Source organism: Neophocaena asiaeorientalis, unplaced genomic scaffold (assembly GCF_003031525.2).
Source record: "Neophocaena asiaeorientalis asiaeorientalis breed wild unplaced genomic scaffold, Neophocaena_asiaeorientalis_V1.1 scaffold242, whole genome shotgun sequence".
Classification (NCBI taxonomy): Eukaryota; Metazoa; Chordata; class Mammalia; order Artiodactyla; family Phocoenidae; genus Neophocaena; species Neophocaena asiaeorientalis.
This window is the reverse complement of record NW_020172451.1, coordinates 407,668-429,319: the sequence shown is the minus strand read 5'-3', so window position 1 is coordinate 429,319 and position 21,652 is coordinate 407,668. Positions and strand designations below refer to the sequence as shown.

General features: G+C 65.5%; 1 protein-coding gene across 1 annotated transcript; it reads right to left on the bottom strand.

The window, feature by feature from the left end:
- Window positions 1-475: 475 nt before the first annotated feature.
- Window positions 476-18,025, bottom strand: PLXNB2 (plexin B2). The gene is made up of 35 exons (XM_024737391.1): window positions 17,841-18,025; window positions 12,690-13,776; window positions 12,166-12,348; window positions 11,943-12,071; window positions 11,317-11,417; window positions 11,097-11,223; window positions 10,556-10,709; window positions 10,018-10,132; window positions 9,839-9,947; window positions 9,658-9,759; window positions 9,108-9,200; window positions 8,691-8,772; window positions 8,448-8,608; window positions 8,184-8,332; window positions 7,918-8,026; window positions 7,580-7,716; window positions 7,217-7,387; window positions 6,674-6,803; window positions 6,359-6,586; window positions 6,048-6,224; window positions 5,813-5,952; window positions 5,619-5,719; window positions 5,220-5,505; window positions 4,860-4,926; window positions 4,553-4,699; window positions 3,822-3,978; window positions 3,585-3,685; window positions 3,423-3,507; window positions 3,111-3,265; window positions 2,871-3,031; window positions 2,641-2,788; window positions 2,176-2,240; window positions 1,884-1,959; window positions 1,446-1,520; window positions 476-1,358 (listed from the first exon to the last, which is right to left on the bottom strand). Exons 2-35 carry the CDS (start codon window positions 13,761-13,763, stop codon window positions 1,254-1,256), a joined length of 5,400 nt encoding a protein of 1,799 aa, XP_024593159.1. The 5' UTR covers window positions 13,764-13,776; window positions 17,841-18,025; the 3' UTR covers window positions 476-1,253.
- Between the last annotated feature and the right edge of the window lie 3,627 nt (window positions 18,026-21,652).

Genomic DNA, 21,652 nt, shown 5'->3' with positions numbered 1-21,652 from the left:
CAGGTCCCTGAGAGCTCGCGCCACGCCCACCCCTGCCACCAGATGGCGTCCAAGCGGGCCCAGTCCCGCACCGTGGGGGGCGGGGCCGCCGCCCTGTGCCCTCAGAACCTCCACCTGCTTCAGGATCACTTTCAGTGCTGGGGTGCACCGGGATGTGCCTCTGGGAGACGTTCGCACCCCAGCGCTCACCTCCCACCCCTGACCACCATCCTGTCCTGCTGGGGCAGCAGGAAGGCGTGGACTCAGCCGAGCTGGTGGCCGTGGACGGGCTGCCTCAGCAGGCCTGGCCCAGGGGAGCCAGGGACTGTGGGATGGGTGCGCGAGGGCACACGGGCCCACCTTCAGGTGAGCTTCTGGGGCCAGGAGCACACAGGAAGGGAGGCCGTGGGCAGGACAGGCCCGGTACCACAACGGGGCAGGCGTGTAGGGACGGGGACGGCGGGTCGGCAGCCCCGGGAAGAACCCAGCCAACCAGCAGAGTGAAAAAGACAGCTGTATTTGATTGACAATTAACAAGATTTACAAAAAGGGTTGCGGGTATCCTGGCGGAGCTGCTCCCGGCCCCCCGGACCTGGGCAGGGCCTCCAGGTCAGCCTGTCTGACAGGCCGGGACCCTGACCCCCAGTCTGCTGGGTCCCTTCTGGCCGCCTGGGCCTCGACGTCTGACGTCCAGCTTGACCTTTGAGGTGGGGCCTGCAGCACGGGGTCCCCCGGGAGAGCCAGTGCCCGGCAGGGCAGGCCAGCGAGGTCAGGAAGGCATCGTACCACTTTTCTGCCCCAGTCCAGGTAGGGCAGACGGACAGAGTCTGGGCACTAGGTCCTGGGGGCCGAGGGCACTCAGACCTCACCCCAAGAGGCCCAACCCAGGTATCTGAGGAGGCTGCTGGTGCCTGGGGAGGGGGGCTGAGGCCCGACTGCCCCCAGCAACCCAGCGTGGCGCCGGGGGCATAAGGCACGTTTTCGAATCACTCAGGAGGCTTGAAGGAGACACCCCCGATGCTGGTTCTGCAGGAGGGAACTGGTGCTGGTGGGCGCCCGGCACTATTGCTCAGGAGAAGGGTGCTATGAGGCTACAGATGCTGAGGTGGGGGCCCCCCTGCCACGCACACACTCGGAAGCCCGGGGGCTCTTCCTCTGCCAGAGAGAGAAGGGCTGAGTCCTGCCCGCTTGGCCGTGCTCCCCCGGGGCCGCCCAGCGCCCGGCAGTGGGTATCACACACCTGTGTCCCGAGACCATGACAGTGGAGGTCGCAGTCAGAGGTCCGTGACCTTGTTCTCAAGCGCAGCCGCGATCTGCTGCAGGCGGAAGGCCAGCTGCATCTTCTGGGCGGCGGGATCCTCCTCCAGGGCGTTGATGATCTGAGGAGGGGTCACGTCAGAGCACAGGCCAGGGTCAGGGTTAGGGTCAGGGTGAGCACGGCCGTCCTGGAAGGACCGGACCCCTACCTCGTCGTAGTACTTCTGCGTGTACTGGTAGAGCTGGTGCAGGGCCACGAGGGTGTTCAGGGAGTCCGTGTGCGCCTGGGAGGGTGGCGGAAGGGCTGCGTGACCCAGGGACAGGAGGCTGTCTCCCAGTGGAGCAGGCAGACGCGAAGGGTCCCCCCCCCCGGCAGTCGTGACACGCACAGCCACAGCACACCGCGGACAGAGAGTCTCCCACCCATGCAGACCCACGGCAGGCGGGGCTGGCTCAGAGCTGCTCGCGAGCCCCGCCGTCCCCCATGCCCCCTCGTCTGCGCCTCTCCTTTCTCCCCCGTGGGCACAACTTTGCCCGGCCCCCGTGCAGTCTCCTGGCCCGCGCAGCAGGGCCTTCCGGGGGGGCGGGGGTGGTGGAGGGCTAATCCTGGGGGGGCTCAGCTTGTGGATCCCCTGTGCCACCCTTACCCGGGAAATCTCTGCCAGGTGTGTGTTCATGTCCTGGTCGCTGACCTGCACCATCTGTCTGATCCCCTTGTAGTAGCTGTGGGGGGAGGGGGAGTTACACAGGGTGGGCCGCGGGGGGCGGGTACCGGAACGGTGGAGGGGGTGGCGGCGGTGGCTCCCGGACGCTGGACCTGAAGCTACCCACGGGCCCCACCTCCTGATCACAGGCCTGCACCGCCCGGGGGCCCCGCTGGGTGGGGGCTGAGGGTGCGCAGCCAGGCTCTGGCCTCGTTGGGGGGTGGGGGGGACTCACTCCTCCACCATCTTCTTATAGGTGGAGATCTCCTTGGCGTAGAGTAGCTTGTTGCTGGGAGAGTCCTGTGGGAGTCAGAGCCAAGTGACACCCAGGCCGAGACACCTGCACGCACTCAGGATACCCAGAGAAAGAGGGGTGTGCGGGGGATGGGGGTCCAACGGCGGTAGCTGCCCTACCTATCCACAGACCTGACAGTGTTTTCGTCATTTTGTGATTAATAGTAAAACTCACTTTTTCTCTCTCACGGAAGGGAAGGAGCTCGGGGTCCCAGGCTGCCACAGGTCCACTGCCCAGGGGGCCCTCCCTCCGCCCCAGGTACCCTGCACCTGTCTTTCTACTGAGCTCCAGCCCCCGCTGTGCAAATCCACGCCCCAAAGCGACCTCCTCACCTGCACCACAGCCCCCTCCCCTGATGCTTCACGCTGCCAGGAAGCGGGCTGGGCTGCCCGCAGCTGCACTTACGCGGCTCAGCTTGTGCTCTGTACGTGTGCAGGCGTCCATGAAGGTCTGTGCGATGACCGACAGGGAGGCGTCCACCACCTCGTGGACGTGCACGTCGAAGATGAAATGGGGGTTCTTGAGGATGTTCACCCAGAACCGGAGAGGTAAACTGAGGCGGGACGACAGGGTGTGAGGGGCCGCCGAGGCCTGGAGCAGGGCGGGCGGGGCGGGTGGAGGCACGGAGCCCATACCTGTTGGTCTTCCAGATGTGGATGGTGTCCTCGTCCTTGATGTCGTGCTTTTCCGCCTGCTCGTCCAGGAAGTCGAAGAAGTACTTGACCGCGGGCGGCACCGCGTGGCCAGGCGCCAGCACGCTCTGGAAGAAGTTGTCCACGAACTGCTGCAGCGTGCCCTGCGGGGCGGGAGCGGGGCTCAGCGCGTCCCACCAGCGCCGTCCCAGGTCTGCCTCCCACACGCCCTCCGCGGCCCACCTTGACCGAGAGCAGGCGGGTCAGGTAGATCTCGGTGATGGCCTTGGTGCGCTCCTTTTCCTTCACGCTGCCACGCTTGGACTTGCCTTCGTCCACCTCGTCCGTTGGCCGCACCAGGTGCCACACCCGGTTCTCCTCCTCCAGGAGGGCGTGGCCTGTGGGGGAGGGGGGCGCTGAAGGACGAGGACCGGGGCCCGGGGCCCGGGTCCCATGCCGGGCTCACAGCTCCCCCGAGACGGCGGCATGGGGCGGACGCTGGCTCACGATGACCTCCAGAGGCCAGAAGGGCCCGGACGAGGGGAAGGGACTCACGCTCCCCAGGCAGGTCCTGCTGGCTGTCCTCAGGCTGCTGGGAGACCCCCGCCTTCGACAGGATGAGAGTGGCTCCATCCCGGACCTGGGGAACAGAGTCATGAGGGCGGGCCTCCTGCCCCACTCTCCGCAGGGGCCTCGGCCGCCCGGCCGCCCACTCACGTTGTAGTGCATCAGCGTGTTGACGCGCTTCCACCGGCCCTCCCGCTGAGAGGTCAGGTCCAGGTCTGACAGGATCTGGGCTGTGGACCCAGGACGCCACTCTGTGGAGGGACACAGCCCAGCTCCTGGAACCCGGCCACACCCACCCTGTCCGGGCTCCCTCTCGCTGTCCCCCGCCCGACCCGGCCGACTGGGCTTCCACGGGCACAGAGCCAGGCACACGAGGGTGGTGCTCACCGAGGACCACACTGTCAGCCTTGGGCCAGCGGGAGCAAGGCTGCGTGCGGTACACCTGGTCAATGATCTTCTCCTTGACCTGGGAGATGGTGTCACAGTTGAGGACCTTGACAGGGATGGCGTCGACCCCTTCGTCCTGGACGATCACGCTCACCATCTGCCAGGGGACACAGAACGAAGGGCCAGTTGGGGAGGGGCCCTCGCCCTCGCTCGCCCCAAACCGGGGGCAGTCTTGGGGCTCCCCCCGAGTGGCGACACCCTCAGCTGGAGGAGTGGTGGTGGGGATCCTGAGCCCCTTCAGCACCCAGGCCTCACCCTTTCCTGCGTGCCACGGCTCAGCAGGACAGAGGGCAGAGGACTGCTCACTTCTAGCTATCACACAACACACAGGCATCACGGGGGCACACACCACGTACCACCTCCACACGCACACGAGTCTACCACCACTCACTTGGTGTGCCCAGGCCCCTCAAATGCCTGCAGCAGGCCCGGGCACCCAGGAGGCAGCTGGCTTGGGGCCATGACACTTAGAGCCTCTCTCCAGTGACCCACGGGCCTGCTGAAGACCCATGACCCAGGCCCCTCCCTGAACACGGGCGGGCCCAGCACGGGGAATGGGTTCTAATGCAAGTCCACGAAGGAGGCGAGTGGCATCAGCTTCTGGTCCTGAGGCTGGCCTGGAACCCGGCCCCTGAGGTCTCCCAGCAGCCCGCCCAGCCCCAGGGGCTCACCAGGGGTGCATACTCCACGTCGTCCCCCAGCAGCCCTGTGTCGTTGAGGGTGTATTTGGCTTTCTTCTGCACAGCATCCACCGGCCCCTTCTCCACCTGATGCTTGATGGCCTTGAAGAGCTTGTACAGCGGCTCCCCTGCGCTGTCCTACAGCAACACGGGGCGGCTGAGCCACGGTGGGACTAATCGTGCCAGGGTGGGAAGCAAACCCGTCCAGGTGGAGCTGGGCCGCAGGGAGGTGGACATTCGGGGGGTACAGCACCACCTCGTCCCTCCCCGCCCCCTGGCAGGGCTGTGTGGAGCCCACCTTCAGATACTGGTACAGGCAGATGGACATCCAATTAGACAGCATCCTCTCCACCACTGTCTCTGACCTGGAGATACAGAAAGGCCTTGTGTTGAGGGGCCCTTTAGTGCCCCTAGGATCAGCGGGCTCTTCCAAGTACCCAGACCACCCTCAGAGCAGCCCAGCCTCCGTCCAGGCCAGAGTCTCCGTCAGGCTGTACGTTTACAGCCTGCAGTGACCAATCTCCCAGCCCCCTCAGGGTGGGCCTTTCATCTTCCACCCCATCCTACAAAGGGCTGATGAGAAGGGGGAGCAGATAAGTGGCCAGCACAGACCACCTGCTAGCAGCGATGCCCCCCGCCATCCCTCTGCCCTACTCACTGGCACTGGCTGTATTTGCTGGCAAACCAGGTGCCTGGACAAGCCAGGGCTGCCCCACTGCCACCCCCTAACGCCTTGTTGAGAAGGATGGAGAACTGGTAGAGCGCCTGCTCCACCAAGGGCCGCCGTGACTCAGGGATGTCCAGCTTGCCCGTGATCATCACGTCCTTGTCGCCGTCCTTGGAGGGCAGGAAGAAGACGCGGTCGGTGTAGGTCTTGTAGTCCAGCACGGGGATGCCTGCCTCGTGCACGTCGTTGGTCTGGTCCTCCATCTCAATCATCAGGTCTGCAGGGAGGTCGTGGTGAGGCATCCGCCCGCCGGCAGCCCCCCTCCTCCGTCCCTCCCAATGCAGCCTCTTCCGAGCCCTCCTCCCCCGGGACCTGCAGGGCGGCCCCGACCTGTGAACTCCTTCTTGCAGCGGTCACGCACGCTCTCCTCCAAGCCCTCCAGCTGGGACTTGATCTTCTCGTACTCGCGCTCTGCCTGTTGGCTCTTCCTCCTGGGGGCACAGGGAAGCTCCTGGGACCTGGCCTGGATGGTGCTGGCCGGTGGGTGTGGCCAAGGGGCTGAGGCTGCCGGGGGAGAGGCTCACCAGTAGCAGTAGACAGACACGGCAATGACGGCCACCATGGGCACGATGACCAGCGGCAGGATGAGGCTGAGCGGCACGTCACTCACACGCGTGTCATACTCCACGCGGCCCAGCACCCACTCCCGGGAGCCAAACTTCACCTGCGTGGAGAGGCGGAGTCAGCAAGGACAGGTGTGTGGCCGAGACCACGAGAGCCCGGTGCCCTGTGCCCTCCCTGCCCCCACCCTACACGCACAATGAACTCAGGCAGGTTGTGGGTCGTGTCCCGCTTCTGCCGCCGCTTGGGAGGGGGCTGCACCTCTGGGGGCTCACAGTACAGATCGGTCTCCGTCAGTGTCTTCATGATGCACCGCTCGGCACCCACGAAGGCCTCGGCCTCGTGAATCGTCATCGCCTTGTTCAGATTGGTGCCCTGGGGGGCGGGGGATGGGGCCACAGTGGCCAGGAGGGGTTCAGGGATGCCCCGACCAGCTCAGCCCAGACCTTGGGCTGCTCCCCTACACGCACCCGCTCAGGACCTGACCCCGGGGCTGCACTGGTCCTCACCCGCGCGTGAATGAGCTTGTTGACCTGCTTCTTGACGCCCCCTGTGAAGTTCTCGAAGGTGGGGTCGGCGACGTACTCAAAGGCACCAGCCTCAGTCCTGAGCAGGGCTTGGTGCCCATCCATCTGAATGAGCGCTGTGAGGTTGTAGGCCTCGGGCTCCTCGGGGACGGCCGGGGACAAGAACACGACCTTGGAGTCACTGCAGAACACGTACTCCCTGCCCACGACCTAAGAGCCGAGGCAGGACCGTTAGGCCACTTGGCACAGGCTGCATCCTGCCCTGGCGTGTCGCCCCAGCAGCGGGCACCGACTGACCGTCACGGGCTGCAGGGGTCCGGCCTCCCGCCGCCGCCTCCAGGACTGCAGGGGCTCGGCTATGACCACCATGGCGAATTTCTGGATCAGGCTGAAGCCCTGTCCTGTGACGTTGATGCTCCGGCCACCACTGGGGGGCAGGGAGGGGGATGGTGCCTGAGTGGGCACACCTGGGCAAGGGAGGTGCCCAGCCAGCTCCAGAGCAGGTGCCCTGCAAGGCCGTGTCCCTGCCCCCACCCTGCTTTTGGATACCCTTGCAGGTGTGTGCAAGCCCAGACCTGCTGCAATGGCAGGGGCGTTGGCTGTCAGAGAAGCAGGGCTGGGCTGGGTGGCGGGGGGAGGTGGAGGCGGGATGTCGGGCCTGCCCGACCTGGGGGTACAGTGGGGATTTTTGGAGGCCTCCTCCTGTCACCCAGACCAGCTCTGCCATTTCCTCACAAGCCCAGTGAGAAGAGGGCACCTGGGAAATAGCTAGATGGGGTGGGTGTGGCCAGCAGTGTGGGAGTGGGGGGCACCTGCCACGGGCGGGGGGAGAGGTCTCACCTGACAAAGCTCCGCAGCGGCTCGAAGGCCCGCAGGACTGGGTTCTCACGGTAGGTGAAGGTGACGCCAGGGCTGGGCACCGCGGAGCCCCCATAGTAAATCTTCAGGGGCAGCTCTCCCGGAGCCGCCTGGGGGCCGGTGACACACTGAAGCTGTGCCCCAAACTGCGTCCTGGGGGTGGGGATTGCCAGTCAATGTCAACCCCACCCTGGGACCACCCGCAGCCCCAGGCCAGTGGGTCAGTGGGTCTGGTTGGTTCCACCGCCCCCTCCAGGATAGACACAGGGTCACGGCCAGAGGGCCCTCACCCTGTCCCCAGGACCAGGGCAGACCAGGATTTGGCGGCCTGTGGGTGACACCCACACTTTACAAGGGATGTCATTGAGGGTCACCCGCATGTCTTCCTCAGAGCCTGTGTCCAGGTGGGTGCCATTGATGGTCAACATGGTGCCGCCCGCCTGTGGCCCCTGCTTTGGCTCCACACTGAGGGGCTGGGGCTGCTAGAAGAGAAAAAGCAGGGACATTTGACTCAGGGCTGGGGCGGCAGGGCTGCGGCCCTCCCTCCCGGGCCTCGACTGGGCCATGACCGTTGTCAGAAAGAGGCAGGGGCACAGCCTCGCCTCACCCCGAGTCAGCGCATGGCCCCCCAGATCCCACCCACATTTGTCCTGACCTGCAAGAGCCACCTGTCGGGTGCTTACCTGATAGGTGAATTGGACATGGGGAGGCGAATGGCCGAGCTTCCCGCTGATGTCCACCTCGACGCCCCCCGTGAAGGGCGCCTCTGCAGCCTCGATGGTGCACACGATCCTGCGTGGGTGGCAGGCAGGTGGGCACACTCTGTGTGTGTGCAAGCCCTGGGCGCCCACGCATACCTGGACCGTGTCCTTCCCCTCCATCCCCCCAGTCCCCCGGCCCCCCAGGGTAGGGCCTGGCCCAGCTCGGAGGGCCCAGGTTGCCCACTCACCGCGTGGACACGGAGTAGCGTTCTGGCTCAAAGGCACAGCTCCTGCCAGCCACGGTGACCCTCTTCACGTCGTCTGCTCTGACCCCCAGATTTGACCCGAGGATGGTGACGCGAATGCCTCCGCCTAGCGGACCAGTCTCAGGCTGGATCTGAAATTGGCAGAGCCCGGCTGACCTGGTGGCTCGGGCAGGCCAGGCTGCGCAGCTGGTCCCGGGCCGGGCTGGAGTCCCTCCTGCCAGGGAGGTCAGGGGTAAGGGGGCTTACCCTGGTGATGACGGGCGGTGGGCACTCGGAGGTGGCGTTGCCACACAGGGCCGCGTACACACACCTGCTCTGCCCGCTGCACCACACACACCTGTAGACGGGGTCAGCGGCCAGGCACAGGCTGCAGTCGCTGCGGCCGAAGGAGCAGTTGTAGAGGGTCACTGCGGAGGGAGAAGCTGGCCGTCGGCAGGGCCGCCCTGCTGCCCTTGCCCGCCCACCAGCCCAGCTGCGCAGCCCACCCACCTTGGAGCCGGCTGTCGATATTCTTGCCGTAGGACTTGACATACAGATGCAGAGGCAGCGTCTCGTTGGCATCGTGGGAGAGCTGGGGGCACACAGGGACACGCTGCACCCCCGCCTCCCACCCGAGCCCCCGAGGGTGACCACCGTGTGTCCCCTCACGGCTGACGGGCAGCAAGGGGAGGCCTCCAGGTGGCTAGAAGCTGGAGGCTCAGAGACGGAGGATGACTTGGACTCCAGGGAGACGGGAGGCCCAGGGATGCTCTGAGGCCACACGTGCCTGCCGGCCCCGCTTCCCCAGAAGGGCAGCTGGTGAGCCTGCCCCCGCCCACCCCTCAAGCCCCGGAGGCAACTGGGCAGCCCCCGTAGGGCCAGCCCTCGGGGTCCACCAGCCTGGCCCACCCACCCCGGGAGGCGTACCTTTGGGGTCCGAAAGGAGAAGGTTCCTTGCTCCTGTGTGCTGACTGGCTCCTCAAACTTGAGCAGGTCACTGCCCACACGCAGGGAGGAGCCCTGCCAGACAGGCCAGTCAGGATACCCGAGGCGGGCCAGCGCGTCCCACATGCCCGCCCTGGGCCCCGGGGCCTGCCGTGCCCCACACGGCTCCCGGGCCAGCTTGGGCGCCCCCATCCCGACTGACACCCAGCCGCTCACAGACAGGCCCCGCCACGGTCAACACCCAGACTCACCGCCCTGCTCCCTCCTGAGTGGCACTCGGCTGCCCAGCCCCTGCACGCCCTAAACCCTCGAGGCCCGTCCAGATGTCCCCACGTCCACCCTGACCCCTCTGCCTCCCTCACGTGCTGGGCCCTGAGCCGCAGAAGGCTGGATGGGCCCCGGCGCTTAGCTTCTGGTCTGCAGGAGGATGGCTCTGAACAAGCCTCTGCCTCTCCACCAGCCATCACGGCCCCTGCTGGGACCCCCAGGCCTGACCTCACTGGTTAGCCAGGGCCCCACAAGCCCCCCGCACCTTCACCGTGTCCAGGTTCTTGCCCTGGAAGGTCACAGCCGTCTCGTGGTTCATGGGAATGACCAGCGGGCTGGGGTTCAAGAACTGGGGGCAGTCGTCCTCCTGCGGGGGCAGGGCTGGTCAGGTGCTGCCTGGCCTCGGCCGAGCAGCCTGGCCCCCACGTGCCCTCACGGCCCCTCACCATGTGGGCACGGACGATGCCGTCCTCAGGGTTGGGCGAGGCCTCCCGACACTCATGGTAGCGCAGGTCCCACTGGCAGGTCCAGCGGTTGCTGGCACAGGAGATGCACCTGGAGGAGAGGGTGGTGAGAAGTGTGGGGTCCGCAGCGGGGGCTGTGAGGGACAGGCAGGGGCACTCACGGCAGGTTCTCCTCCAGGCTCATGGCCACTCGGCAGTCGTAGAAGGGGTACAGGTGGGAGGTCAGGAAGACGTTGCCGCGTTTGAAGAGAAGCTGGATGGTCACAGCCACGTGATCTGTGGACAGCAGACGGGGCCAGCGTCAGGCAGGGCCGCAGGGGGAGGCGGGCTTGGGCTAGGGGAACAGGAAGCCGGAACTGGGCCCCCCCAGCCCCAACTCCTCCTTCCATCAGAGCTCCCCACAGGCGACCCAGCAGAGAACGGGAGGCCGCGTGTGGAGCCCCTGGTCTGAGTGGGGCCCCGCAGGGCTCAGCAGGACCCGCCGCCGCTATCAGACCTCGGCTCGTGTGTCGCTCCCCAGGGCTCTGCGCTGCTGGGCCCTCGCTCTGTCCCGAGGCACCGAGGGCAGTGGTTCCTGGGCGTCTGGGGCAGAGCGCCTGCCAGGTCCCAGCCGTGTCACCGCGTGGCCCCCACCTTCACCAGTGAGCCGTCCTCCGCTGGCCCCAAATGCTCAGGGGACAGGCTCGGGCGGGGCCTCACCCTGGCCAGGCGGCGTGCTGGGGATGCTGCTTGGGGAGTTGCAGACCACGGCGCCCCCTTGCATGCTCGCCACGTGTGGCGGTGATTCACCAAAGAGGCACAGCAGCTTGTCCTCCTCGCTCAGGGCCGGGAGGGGACTGACGGTCAGGTGCACCTGTGGAAGGGCCACTCAGCTCACAGCAGGACTCCTCTGCCCAGCCTCAGGGTGCAGGCAACCTCCCGCCCCCGCCCTGAGCCCCGGTCCTCTGGCCGTTCTCCGGCCGCCCTCCTGCCCCCGGAGAACCCTCTAGAGCCTGGCTCCATTTCATCTGAATGGGCCCCTCTGTGGTCACCTAAGCCGCTCCTGGGACAGGGCCTGGGTCTGCCCTGGATTCTCAGAAGCCCCTCGGGTCAAAGGGGCCAGGGAACCCAACAAAGGATGGGGTCCCTGTCCCCAGGCTCAGCACCGCCGTCCAGGCCAGGAGCGAGATACTACGCGGGTCTCCTGCCGTCCCCACAGCCCCAGGCCAGCAGCGCCCCTGCCTCCACCCCCACTGCACACCTCTCCCTGCGCCCGGCGGCTCATGTTCTGCGGCTGGGTCTCGGTGACGGCCACGCAGGCCTCACTGCGGCTCCACAGCCAGTGGCCACTCTCTTCGGCCCGCGGGCACTCGGCCCTCCTGGTGCATCTGCGGGGGCAGGGGGCACCCGTGAGCCCTCAGGGTGGGGCGGCACCCCCAGACCCAGGCTGGGCCGAACACCCCAGACTCCCGGATGCTCACCGTCCCTCGACGACACACCAGCCGCAGTAGGGGTCCTGTGAGCTGCGGCACTGGGCGCAGGTGGAAAAGCTCTCACACTCCTGCACGGGGAGCCGGAACACCTAGGGGCACCGGGGCGGTGAGCGGGACTACAGCCGCCGCAGGTGTCGGGCCAGCAGCCACAAAGGACCTCGCTCAGACGCCAGACTTTCCTGGGACCACCAGCTTGATCCCAACTTTACCGCTAAGCCTCGAGGCTGGGCGGTGAGGGCTCCAGGCAGCCGCTGCCGGCCAGGTTCTGTGGGACCCGGCCGGGAGGCTGGACCTGACCCAGGATCGGGTGGCGCAGGATCCCGCGGCCCATGTCCCCCACCGTCTGAGCTCACAGAAGCTGCCTGGGGCCCCGCGCCTCCCTGTTTGCACTTGGGGAAGGCCCACTTAGAGCACTGACCCTCTGGTCAGGAGGGCCCAAGGCCGGGCCGGAGACACAGAACAGAGAGAAACGGTTTCAAAGACGGGAAAGGTGCTCGAGAGACACTGTCAAGACCCAGGGACATGAGAGCTGGCCCCCCTCCCAGCATGCTCTCTCTGCGTGTCTCTAGGGGCTGGACCACCAAGGCCCCTCCTCCCAGGCTCCACAGGCCAACCTTGTCCTGGGTCATGGCGTACAGACTGGCCAGGTCTGCGGCCAGCACCAGGTCCCTCTTGATTCTCTTGTTGATCTCCACAAGGACAGAGCCATACTCCGCGGAGCTGCCATCTGGAGCGAGGTACACCTGTGGGCACGAGGGCAGGTGCACGGTGAGGGCAGGGGGCCTCGTGCACTGAGGACCCCTCCGGAAACCACCCTGCCCCAGCCCTGGGCCTCACCTTGAGGACCCGGCCGTCCGAGGTGCCCAGGAAGGCGATGGTGTGGCCATTCTCGGTCGTCACTGTCACAGCTGTCAGGTTCAGGCCTCCACGGTGCAGCACGGCTACAGCTGAGAGTCCGTCTCGGCTGCCCAGCGGGTAGGGCAGGTGCTCTGAGCCACATGGGAAACTCTCGCTGGCACCCTATGGACCATGGCGTCAACGGTGGGTGCAGACCCCTGCCCGAGGCCTCTCCCCACCACGACTCCCAGCACTCGTGGCCCTGCACACGTCCCCCAGGACTGGCCCAGGCAGGGCCCCTACCCACGTGCTCACTGCTCCAAAACCCAATGCCCAGCGTGGCTGACACCTGGGAGAAGTGGCACCTACATCTCACACTCACCTGTCCGCTAGGACACCACACACACGCACACACACACACGGCCTTCACAAGCACGTGGGACGTGGACACGGCAAGCAGTGCCACATGCAGAACCCCATGTGCGTGGTCTAAGCCCGTGGGAGAACGTGCTGAGGCCACATACCGACCCGTGGCCACCACACTGGATCTCGCCGTGGAAGGGCTTGTAGAAGGTGTCCCGGCCTGCCTCCCGGGTGCCCGTGTAGCAGGCGTCGCGGCTGGTCTCCATCTTGCTGTGGACCTCGTCCAGTGGGAACAGGCAGAGGCCCGCCCGTGGCCCCCCGCCACCACGGCCATCTGTGCTGAAGACAGTGTAGAGCACCCCAGTCGCGCCTGGCCGGGCCACGGAGGCCGCCAGGCAGGTGCCGAAGGCGGGGACCCGGGTGTCGTCGGGGCCCAGGCAGCGCAGGTCCACCTCCAGGTAGGAGTAGTAGAACGGGTCGTCCTTGCACATACGCGCCAGCAGCGTGCGGTTCCGGGCCGGGTGCTTGTCCTGCTGGTTGAAGACGAAGAAGACGTAGGGGCCGTCCTCGAAGGCAGCCACGAACTGCTGTGTGTTTGTGGACAGGTAGCCAGCCTTATAGGTGGCGTGGTCCGTGTAGGCCTCAAAGGCCTCCCTGCCCTCCGTCCGGTCCAGCAGGCGTGTGCTCACGATGATGCCGTTGTCGTGGGGCCCGTTGCCCTTGCCCACAAAGAGCACGCGCTCGCCGCGTGGGCGCGTCGTGCTCACCAGCCCCACGGTGGCCACGCTCTCGTCGTTGCTGGCCACGAAGGACTTCTCGCCACTGCCGTCCTCGTAGAAGAGGAGCGAGGAGATGTTGCTCAGGGAACGCAGGGCGCAGATGCCCTTGAAGAGGCTGCCGCACTCGATGAGGCGGTCCCGGGGGGCGTCGAGCAGCAGGAGCTGGTTGACGTTGTCAGTCTGCACGGCCTCGTGGCACTGGCTCGCCTCGATGGGCGGCGTGCACTTCTTGTTGTCCAGGGCCGGGCCCGTGGCCGCCCGCTGCTCCAGCTGCAGGTCGGCACTCAGCTGGTAGAGCGCGTTCACCGCCCCCACATACACCACGCCCGACACCTCGTCCACCACCAGGTGGTTCAGCTCTGTTTCGCTGCGGAAGTAGTCCAGCTTGCGGGACCGCAGGCTTGCACTCGTGCCCGCCAGGCCCAGGATGGTCAGGGTCCAGAGCTGCAGCGCCATTGCCCCCGGCACCCTGTGGGAAGGGAGGAGGGTCAGAGGAGCCCCAGCCTGGAGGACCCACCCCACCCCACAGGAAGCCCCCGGTGCCTGACCCTGCCCAGCCCACCCGAGCCCACGATCCCTTCCCTGCCTTCCCACCCATCTGGCCAGACACACCCACTCTCATCTCTAAGGAGATCATCTCCCGGCCCTCCTCAAGAAGGAACACCTGTAACCTAACCGCTGAGGGACCAGGCCACCAGCACTGCAGCTCCAGGCCTGGGTGCAGCCGCCTCCAGAGGACTGCACCCTGTCCTCTGCCCCCAGGTTCCCAAAGCACCTTCAGGCCCACCTCCAAGGCAAAAGAGCACCTCCTCCAGAAAGTCTCCCAGACACTCACGCATGTGCCCGCCCTCACACCCCATGACCCCAAGAGCTCCAGGTGGTCTGGGAGGCACCGCCCCCAGACCACACTGTCCAGAGCACAGACCCAAGCTGACCGACAGGCCCCGAACATGCAAACAGGTGGGCCACACACCTGTTCTATGCCTGACCCTCGGCACACACGGTGTAATCTGACAGGAAGCAGCAGAGCCGCTGGTGGGCCTGCCTCCCCACCCTCTCCCCAAGCCTTCCGGGCCCTCCCTCCAACCCCGCTTCCCCTGATGAACCAGCAGGAGGGCCCCAGCAATCCACCCGCCCTGCCTGTGCCCCGCCCAGGGCAGACCCTCAGACTCAGGCACGCCGGGGGCAGGTCCTGGGAGGGGGTTCTGAGGTGAACCAGGTCTCTGAGGGGGGACCCCGGAGGCCGCGGGGGGTGCTGCGTGCAGGGCCGGGGCAGGCCACATCAGGGTGCGGGTGTCCATCCGAGCACACACGCGGCCCTGCGTATGTGCGCGCGCCCGTGCGTGTCTCTGGATGTATGGGGGCGACCTACTAAGGCCAAGGGTGGGCTCAGGGTCCCCAGCATGGAGGCCCCTCCCACCTTGGGGTGGTCCAGCACGATCGCCGCCCTCGGGACCCTGATCAGAATCCCCTGAAGTGGTCTTGGCCGCCACCCCCACCGGCCACCCTCTCACAATCTGCGTGAGCCCTCACTCCTGGACCTGCCGGAACCTTCCCTGAGGGGGCCTGTGCCCGGCAGGACATTTAGGGCAGCTGTCCACGCCACGTGGCCGCGTGGACACTGACCCCAACGGTAGAGGGCCATGAGGGGCTCAGGCACAGATTGTGAGAGGGTGGCCGGTGGCGGTGGCCTCCCAGACTCCCCCCACAGCTGCTGCACCTCTACAGAGGAGCTGACACGCCCCCTACGGCCCCCTCAAACACCACCGCCCTGGAAACGCGCTCATTCCCTCAAGAAGCAATTACTTTTCTCCCCCGCTTTGACAGCCTGCCCTGCCCCGCCCTGAGTCCTCCTCCTCCAGGAAGGCAGAAGGCTGTCTGCTCCGCTCCATGGCCAGGGGAGACGTTTCTTTGGGGGCACTGGCTTTGGGCAAAGCTGTGCTGACTGGAATAGGATGGACCCTGTGATTCTCACATCAAGCCGGCTTCCTTCTTTGCCTGAGCCACTAGGAAGCCCCCCGGCCAGGCTGTGGCTGTTCTCTATCCCCCACTGCATCCCTCTGTTCTGAGTCTCCACAACATTCCTCAAGCCCCTGGAGGAAGCATAACCAAGAAGCAACCAAGTGACAAAGCCCTCTGCACCCCAGAATCACCACCGGGCATTGACAGGGGCAAGTCTCAGGGCTGGGGAAGGTGCCCGTCAGCTGTGCACTGAAGCCCCTTGCTCTGGAGTGCTCAGTTCCTGCCGGGCCCCTGGGGACCCCACAGGCCTCCTCACGAGCTGCTGGCTTGACAAGAGTCCAGGAGACAGCAGGGACCTGGGAAGGAGGTGAAAATGGCCTAAGAGAAGGCGGTGGGATGAGGAGACAGAGTGACCCCAGGCCGCACCAAGACGAGGTGATCAGGTCGGGGAGGAGATGGCGCCTTTGGTCAAAGACAGGAAGAGTTCACAGGACCGCGCGCAGACTGTGCAGATCCTGGGCGGAGGCGGGCCTCTGCCACCGCAGACTCCGCTCGGCTCCGCGGGCAACTGAGGCCGTCTAGGGGAGAGGAGGGCGCAGTTCAGAAAATCCCCAGGCTGGAGCCGGGACGCCCGCGACACCAGGACCGCAAAGAACCAGGCGCGCCAGGAGAGGCCCCGGGCGCTCAGGCACCCTCCGGTACCTTCGCTCAGGGCCCGGGGAGCGGGGGCGGGGGAAGGGCAAGGCCGCAGGGCCCCGCCCCCCGCAGCCCCTCCCCCGCCGCCCCAGCTTCCCTGCCGCCCCGCTCCCGCGCTCGCTGGCTCGCCCGCCGCGGCGCAAAGTCCGCTCCCCGGCGCCGCGGAGGCGGGGGGCGTCCAGGCCCCTCGGCCTCGAGCCCAGGCTGGCCCTACCCACCCCCGCCCCGGCCCCGCTCACCCGAGTCCCCTTCGCGACTCTGGTCCCGCTCGGCTTTGGCGGCGGCTGCGGCTCCAGCCATGGGCCGCCGCGGCAAGCGGGGAATGAATGGAATGTTTCCGGAGCCCAGGGAGGGAGCGGGCGGGCGGGGGCGGACCTGCGGGTGCGGACGGACGGGGGCGGAGCCGCGGCCGGAGCTGGAGCCGCCCGAGCCCAGGCCACCCATGGAAGCAGACCCCCTGGTCCCCGATGGACCCGTGTCCAGGCCCCTCTGCCGGCCGGCAGCGCGCCTACGACTTGAACCCAGAACAGACCAAGCGGGGAAACTCCTGCCCCCCGCCGCTTCTGAAAGAGCTCTGCTGTGACCCTGAGCCCTGCCTCAGTCCTGGTAGCTCACAGACGTGACAGGACCCAGGAGATGGAAGGGTCACAGTGCATAAAAAAGAATGCTCTGGGGCTTCCCTGGTGGCGCAGTGGTTGAGAGTCCCCCTGCCGATGCAGGGGACGCGGGTTCGTGCCCCGGTCCGGGAGGATCCCACATGCTGCGGAGCGGCTGGGCCCGTGAGCCATGGCCGCTGAGCCTGCGCGTCCGGAGCCTGTGCTCGGCAACGGGAGAGGCCACAGCAGTGAGAGGCCCGCGTACCGCAAAAAAAAAAAAAAAAAGAATGCTCTGGCCTCCGTCTGCTTGATGTCCACTTGACTGAGCCCCTGGGGCAGAAGCCCAGCCCTGTCCTTGGCCCCAGGGGCCCCCAGGGCTGGCACACCAGAGGTGCTCCATGAAAGCCATGTGTGTGGTCACGGAGTGGGACCAGGTCTTGCTGCTGACAGTAACACTGGCCCAGATACTGTGCTGCTGCCCCCGCCCCACCCCCGCTCAAGCAGGCCAGGGCCAGACCTGGGCTCCCTGGCCCAGGACCCCTCTGGGTGGTGGGCAGAGTGAGCCTCAAGTCCAAGGGTTCCAAGGGCCCCTCACGCTGAGCCCAGGTCACACAGTCTGGCAGGAGGGACCTGGGTGACAATGATAGGCCTCAGCTCCCTCCACTTCCGGGACAAACAAAGCCTCAGGTGACCTGCCTGGCCAGGCCCACGGGAGCAAAGGGTGAACCACCTGACCAGAGGCAGCGCTCAGGCCGGCCTTGCGGGAGGTGCCGGGCACAGCCGGCAGAGCTTCCTGCGGCTGGCGTTCCTGGAACGGGCACTTCCTGTTTTGAAGGCAGCCTGGGACCCCCGCTTGCTCACCGGGCCAGCGGGGATTTCCTCAGGGGCATCAGACGCCTCTTCCTGGCCGAAGCCCGGAGGTGCACTTCCAAGAAGTCGCACAAACTCCAGCCTGCTGCTGGCCAGGAAGGCGTCTGGCCAGGCGCCCCCTCCCCCAGCCCAAATTCCCAGCCCTAACGTTCCAGATTCCAGCACTGCAGTCAGCGCCCAAACACACCGCCCCAGTCTCGCAGCAGAGCCCACCCCTCCCAAGCAAATCCTGGCCCCCCATCAGAGAATTGGGGGGCCTGGCAGCGGCCCCCACAGCTAGGGCACCTGGGTTCGGGCAGACATTTGCACACCGGGCCCGACCGGACCAGAGCCTCAGGGACACCAGACGCCTTCACTGCGTGGCTGTGGCCCCCCTGCCTTCCCCAGGTGGTGCCCAGCCGTCACTCACCCAGGCTCCAGTAGTCCAGCTCAGTCTCTGCTCCAGGCCAGCATGGAGATCCTCTAGGAAGCAAAGGAGAGACAGTGGTCTCACCACAAGCCTGGCCCCTACCTCCTCGTCTCTCCTCTGCTCCACATCTGGGGGGGCGAGGAACAGCCCATGGGACCCCAGCTGGCCTCTGCCATCCTGGAGCAGGAGAACCTCAATTCCAGCCTCCTCCACCCGGCCCTCACGTCCCCCCCTCAGACACTGGCCTCCCAGCCCCTAGCCCAGCACCCCAGTGCACACATGCCCACTTGGTGTGTATGCCTGACACCGCCCTTCTTGCCTCTGCTCAAAAAAGGCAGAGGGAATTCCCTGGGGGTCCAGTGGTTAGGACTCTGCACTTTCACTGCCGAGGGCCCGGGTTCAATTCTTGGTCGGGGAACTAAGATTCTGCAAGCTGCGCTGAACAGGAGGAAGAAAAAAAAAAGGAAGAAAAAAAAGCGGAAGAAAAGGGCAAGGAACAGCTTCTCGTTAAGTCTCTTGGTACTGTCTGCTTATTAAACCAGGACGTTAAAATTAAACTTGCTTTCTGAAGAACATGCATACACACGAGCCCGCAATTCTACTTACTAGCTGTGTGACCTTGGGCAAATTATTTAACTTCTCTGAGCCTCATTTCCCCATCTGTGAAGTGGAGACAGTCATAGTGAGCTCCCCCAGGGGTCTGTAAGAACTAAATTATTCCAGCCCGAAAAGCCTCCGGAGAGCCTGTTACACTGTAGCACTCAGCAACGCTTGCTATTGTATCCTCTCCTGGATAAACACCCATGTGTACCCACAGGGAGAACTAGTCCAAGGATACTTCTCAGCACGGTTCATTATAGTGAAAATTTGGCAACCACCCAGCATGCAACCAGAGGACCCTGAAAAACCATGGTGCTGATGAAGGTGGGTGGGCCATGCTGACCCAACGGAGCCCAGACCTGTTGGGGATGGCTGTGGAGCAGAACTCCAGGTATCACCACACGTGGGTGTCGATACAGACACACATGGTTTAACTGAGAAGTTCTAGAAGCCTTCATCCAAATTGAAAGTCAAGGTGAAGCCGGTGGGGGTAGGGGGGTAGGGAGGAGGGGGCTGAGACAGCAAAGCAACTTCATTTGCCAGTTTTGGAAAAAAATTTGAGAAAGATATATTTACATACTACTTGTCTAAATAAAAAGAGGTCTGTGTAATAATAATAATCAGACCCCCTCCAGCCCCACTCTGCCTCAGGACACGGCTTGCCAGGCGCTCAGTGACCACACCCCAGCCATCTCTCCGGGCCTATCCCAGGTCTCCTCCCCAGGTCTCCTCGGCCATGGCCCACTGGCTCCCTGCCTGGCTGCCCTCCCCAGCAGCGTTCCCCCAACACCTCCTCCAGCAGGGTCAGGCCCTGCTCCCCCCGTACCCCCCCAGGCACTCCCCCAACGTGGGGAACGACATTGCGAGTAGGGCCCAGGCCTGGGAGGACCCACGGCCAGTCCAAAGGAGACCAGCAGGGGCAAGGCCTGCGGGGAGGTGGGTGCCACACTTGCGCACACAGGCAGGAAATCCCTCCGGGGCCCTCAGCCCCTGGCTGAGCAGTGACAGGTTAACCCAGGAAGAGGGGCTCAGGGCTCCAGGTGTGAGGGTGAGGGGTGTGTTTTGCCCTAGGCACTCGACAACACAGCCTTTGTGAAAGGGGCAAACTCAGGGGCCAAACCACAGGGTGTCAGGATGATGGAGCCGCATGAGAAATCTGGACCAGGCCTGGCCTCGAGGCTGCATCCAGTCCAGGTGGAGGCTGAGCTCGGGGTCCACAGCACACAAGGGCACAGGGCATGCAGACCTGCCACCCTGAAGGGACATCACTCTGGCCTCCGTGTGCCCTGTGCACCGCCCTCCACTGGCCCAGGCCCCTCCCTGGCCGGGGGTGTGCGTGCTGCAGGTGTCGCCAAGGGAGGCTAGCCTCTTCCAAGGGACACCCTCTTCATGAAGCCACACACCCAGCCTCCACAGCCACCACCTCACCCCTCGACAGACCTGCCCCAAGTGCCCCACTAGGGTGGACCCACCTCTCAGACCCTCCAATTTCTCCTCCCAACATCGGGCTCCTCCAGCCAGCACGTCCTCCAGAAAGAAGCTTGGTCCCCTCCCCTTCCCCTTCCCCTTTCCTAACCCGGCCTCAACCACCCTGTCCTGGCCCCTGGCGTGTCCATCCTGCCTCTGCTCTGGAGGGTCATTCCTTCTATCTCAGATGAAGGCCACTCTCCTGGACACCCACAGGCCCCTGAGGCCATGGGTGTCCCCCCACCCCACAATCACACACCCAATGCTGCTGCCCAGAGGGGCCTCAAGGGCTGCGCTCTGGAGCCATATTATTGGGTTCAAACCCCAGGTCTCTTTCTACCTGGCTTATGTGGGCTCTTTACAAACTTACACTGTGCCTCAGTTTCCCGGGTGTGACATGGGGGGTAATAACAGCACCAACCCAAGTGGGCTGCTGCGAGGTGTAAGTGAATCCGTGTACAGAAATCCTTCGGTTGTCCTCTCAGTGGAGGAGGAACTCAGGGTGACGCCATGATGTCGCCATGTCTCTGCTTTTGCTGTTCCCCCTGGGAAACTCCTGCCCATCCGTCAGAAGCCTGAGACACCCATCCTGACCTGGCCCTGCAGGACCGTCACTCCTCCGCTGTGGTCTGTGGTCTTCACTGGTGAGCAAGGTCTGAACACAGGATCTGAGGCCCTAGGTGGGTCTCAGCCCAGTGAACCGGCAAGGGGGTGACACACAGCAGAGGAAGCTGAAAGCACATGTGCCCCTACAGCTGGCCCCTCGGCCTCACGCACACACTGGTCTGTCCTCCCCCAGCCAGGGCGCTGACGGGCACCGGGCTGCGGGCGGCCCAGGCCTCTCCTCGCACGTCCACAGGAGTGGGAAGCAATGGGAAGGCGCCTCGGCCACTGGGTCCCCTGAGGCTCCCCCTCCTCGGGTTCCTTTCTTCTAAGCAGTAGCTGCCCCCACACACCCGGAAAAGGTAAACAGGAGGCGCCCACTGGGGAAGGGCAGGGTCCTCAGGCCAGGCCAGGGCTGTCAGGGTCCCCCTCTGGTCTTGGCCCCCCCCCGGGAGGAGGGCCCTGGGGTGCCGGCTAGACCTCCCTGTCGCTAGGGTCAGGCAAACACAGATTGAGCAACTCCTTAAAGCTGAAGGCAAAGCAGTGCACAGCAGCCAGGGCTGTGGAGGCCCCTGGCAGCCTGTGGGCTCGGGAAGGGGACCCAGAGGCAGACACGGAGAAACCCACGATTCAGGCTAAGGCTCGAGTCCAAGGCAGGGACACCCTGAGATGGGGGTGGGGGGAGTCTTAGCACCTTGTGGAGGTCACTACGGACCCCCAACGCGGGGGTGGAGTAACCTACACCCGGCGGACAGGGCGGGGGCCGCGTCGCCCCGGGGCCAGGCCAGGATGCAGCGAGGGTGGCTGTCCCGCCTCGGGCGTCGCCCCTCCCCCGCCCGGCAGCTGGCTGCAGGGGACCGGCCTCTGCTGCGTTCTCGAGGCGAAAATGCAAATCTGCAATTAGCCGGGAGCGCGAAACAAATCAGAGAAAACTAAACAGGCGAGACGCCGGCAAATCCGAGCCTCCGCCGTTTTCAAAACAAGGGCGAGGGAGGGGCGCGAATGGGGCCGGGGGGAGCGTCGGGGCCCCCGGGCCAGGGCGAGAGGGAGCCCCGCGGTCCTACCGCGCCCTTCTGGGGCCCCGGGTCTGAGTTCAACCCGGGAGGTGGGGCGGTCCCCAGACGGGGAGGGCCGGCCTGGCC

Coding starts and splice junctions, on each gene's coding strand:
- PLXNB2 (XM_024737391.1), bottom strand. CDS start 13,763: ATGGCGCTGCAGCTCTGGACCCTGACCATCCTGGGCCTGGCGGGCACG. Junction 12,072..12,165: donor CGGACGGCCGGGTCCTCAAG/GTGAGGCCCAGG, acceptor TCGTGCCCACAG/GTGTACCTCGCTCCAGATGG. Junction 3,266..3,422: donor GCAGGACCTGCCTGGGGAGC/GTGAGTCCCTTC, acceptor CCTCCCCCACAG/GCCACGCCCTCCTGGAGGAG.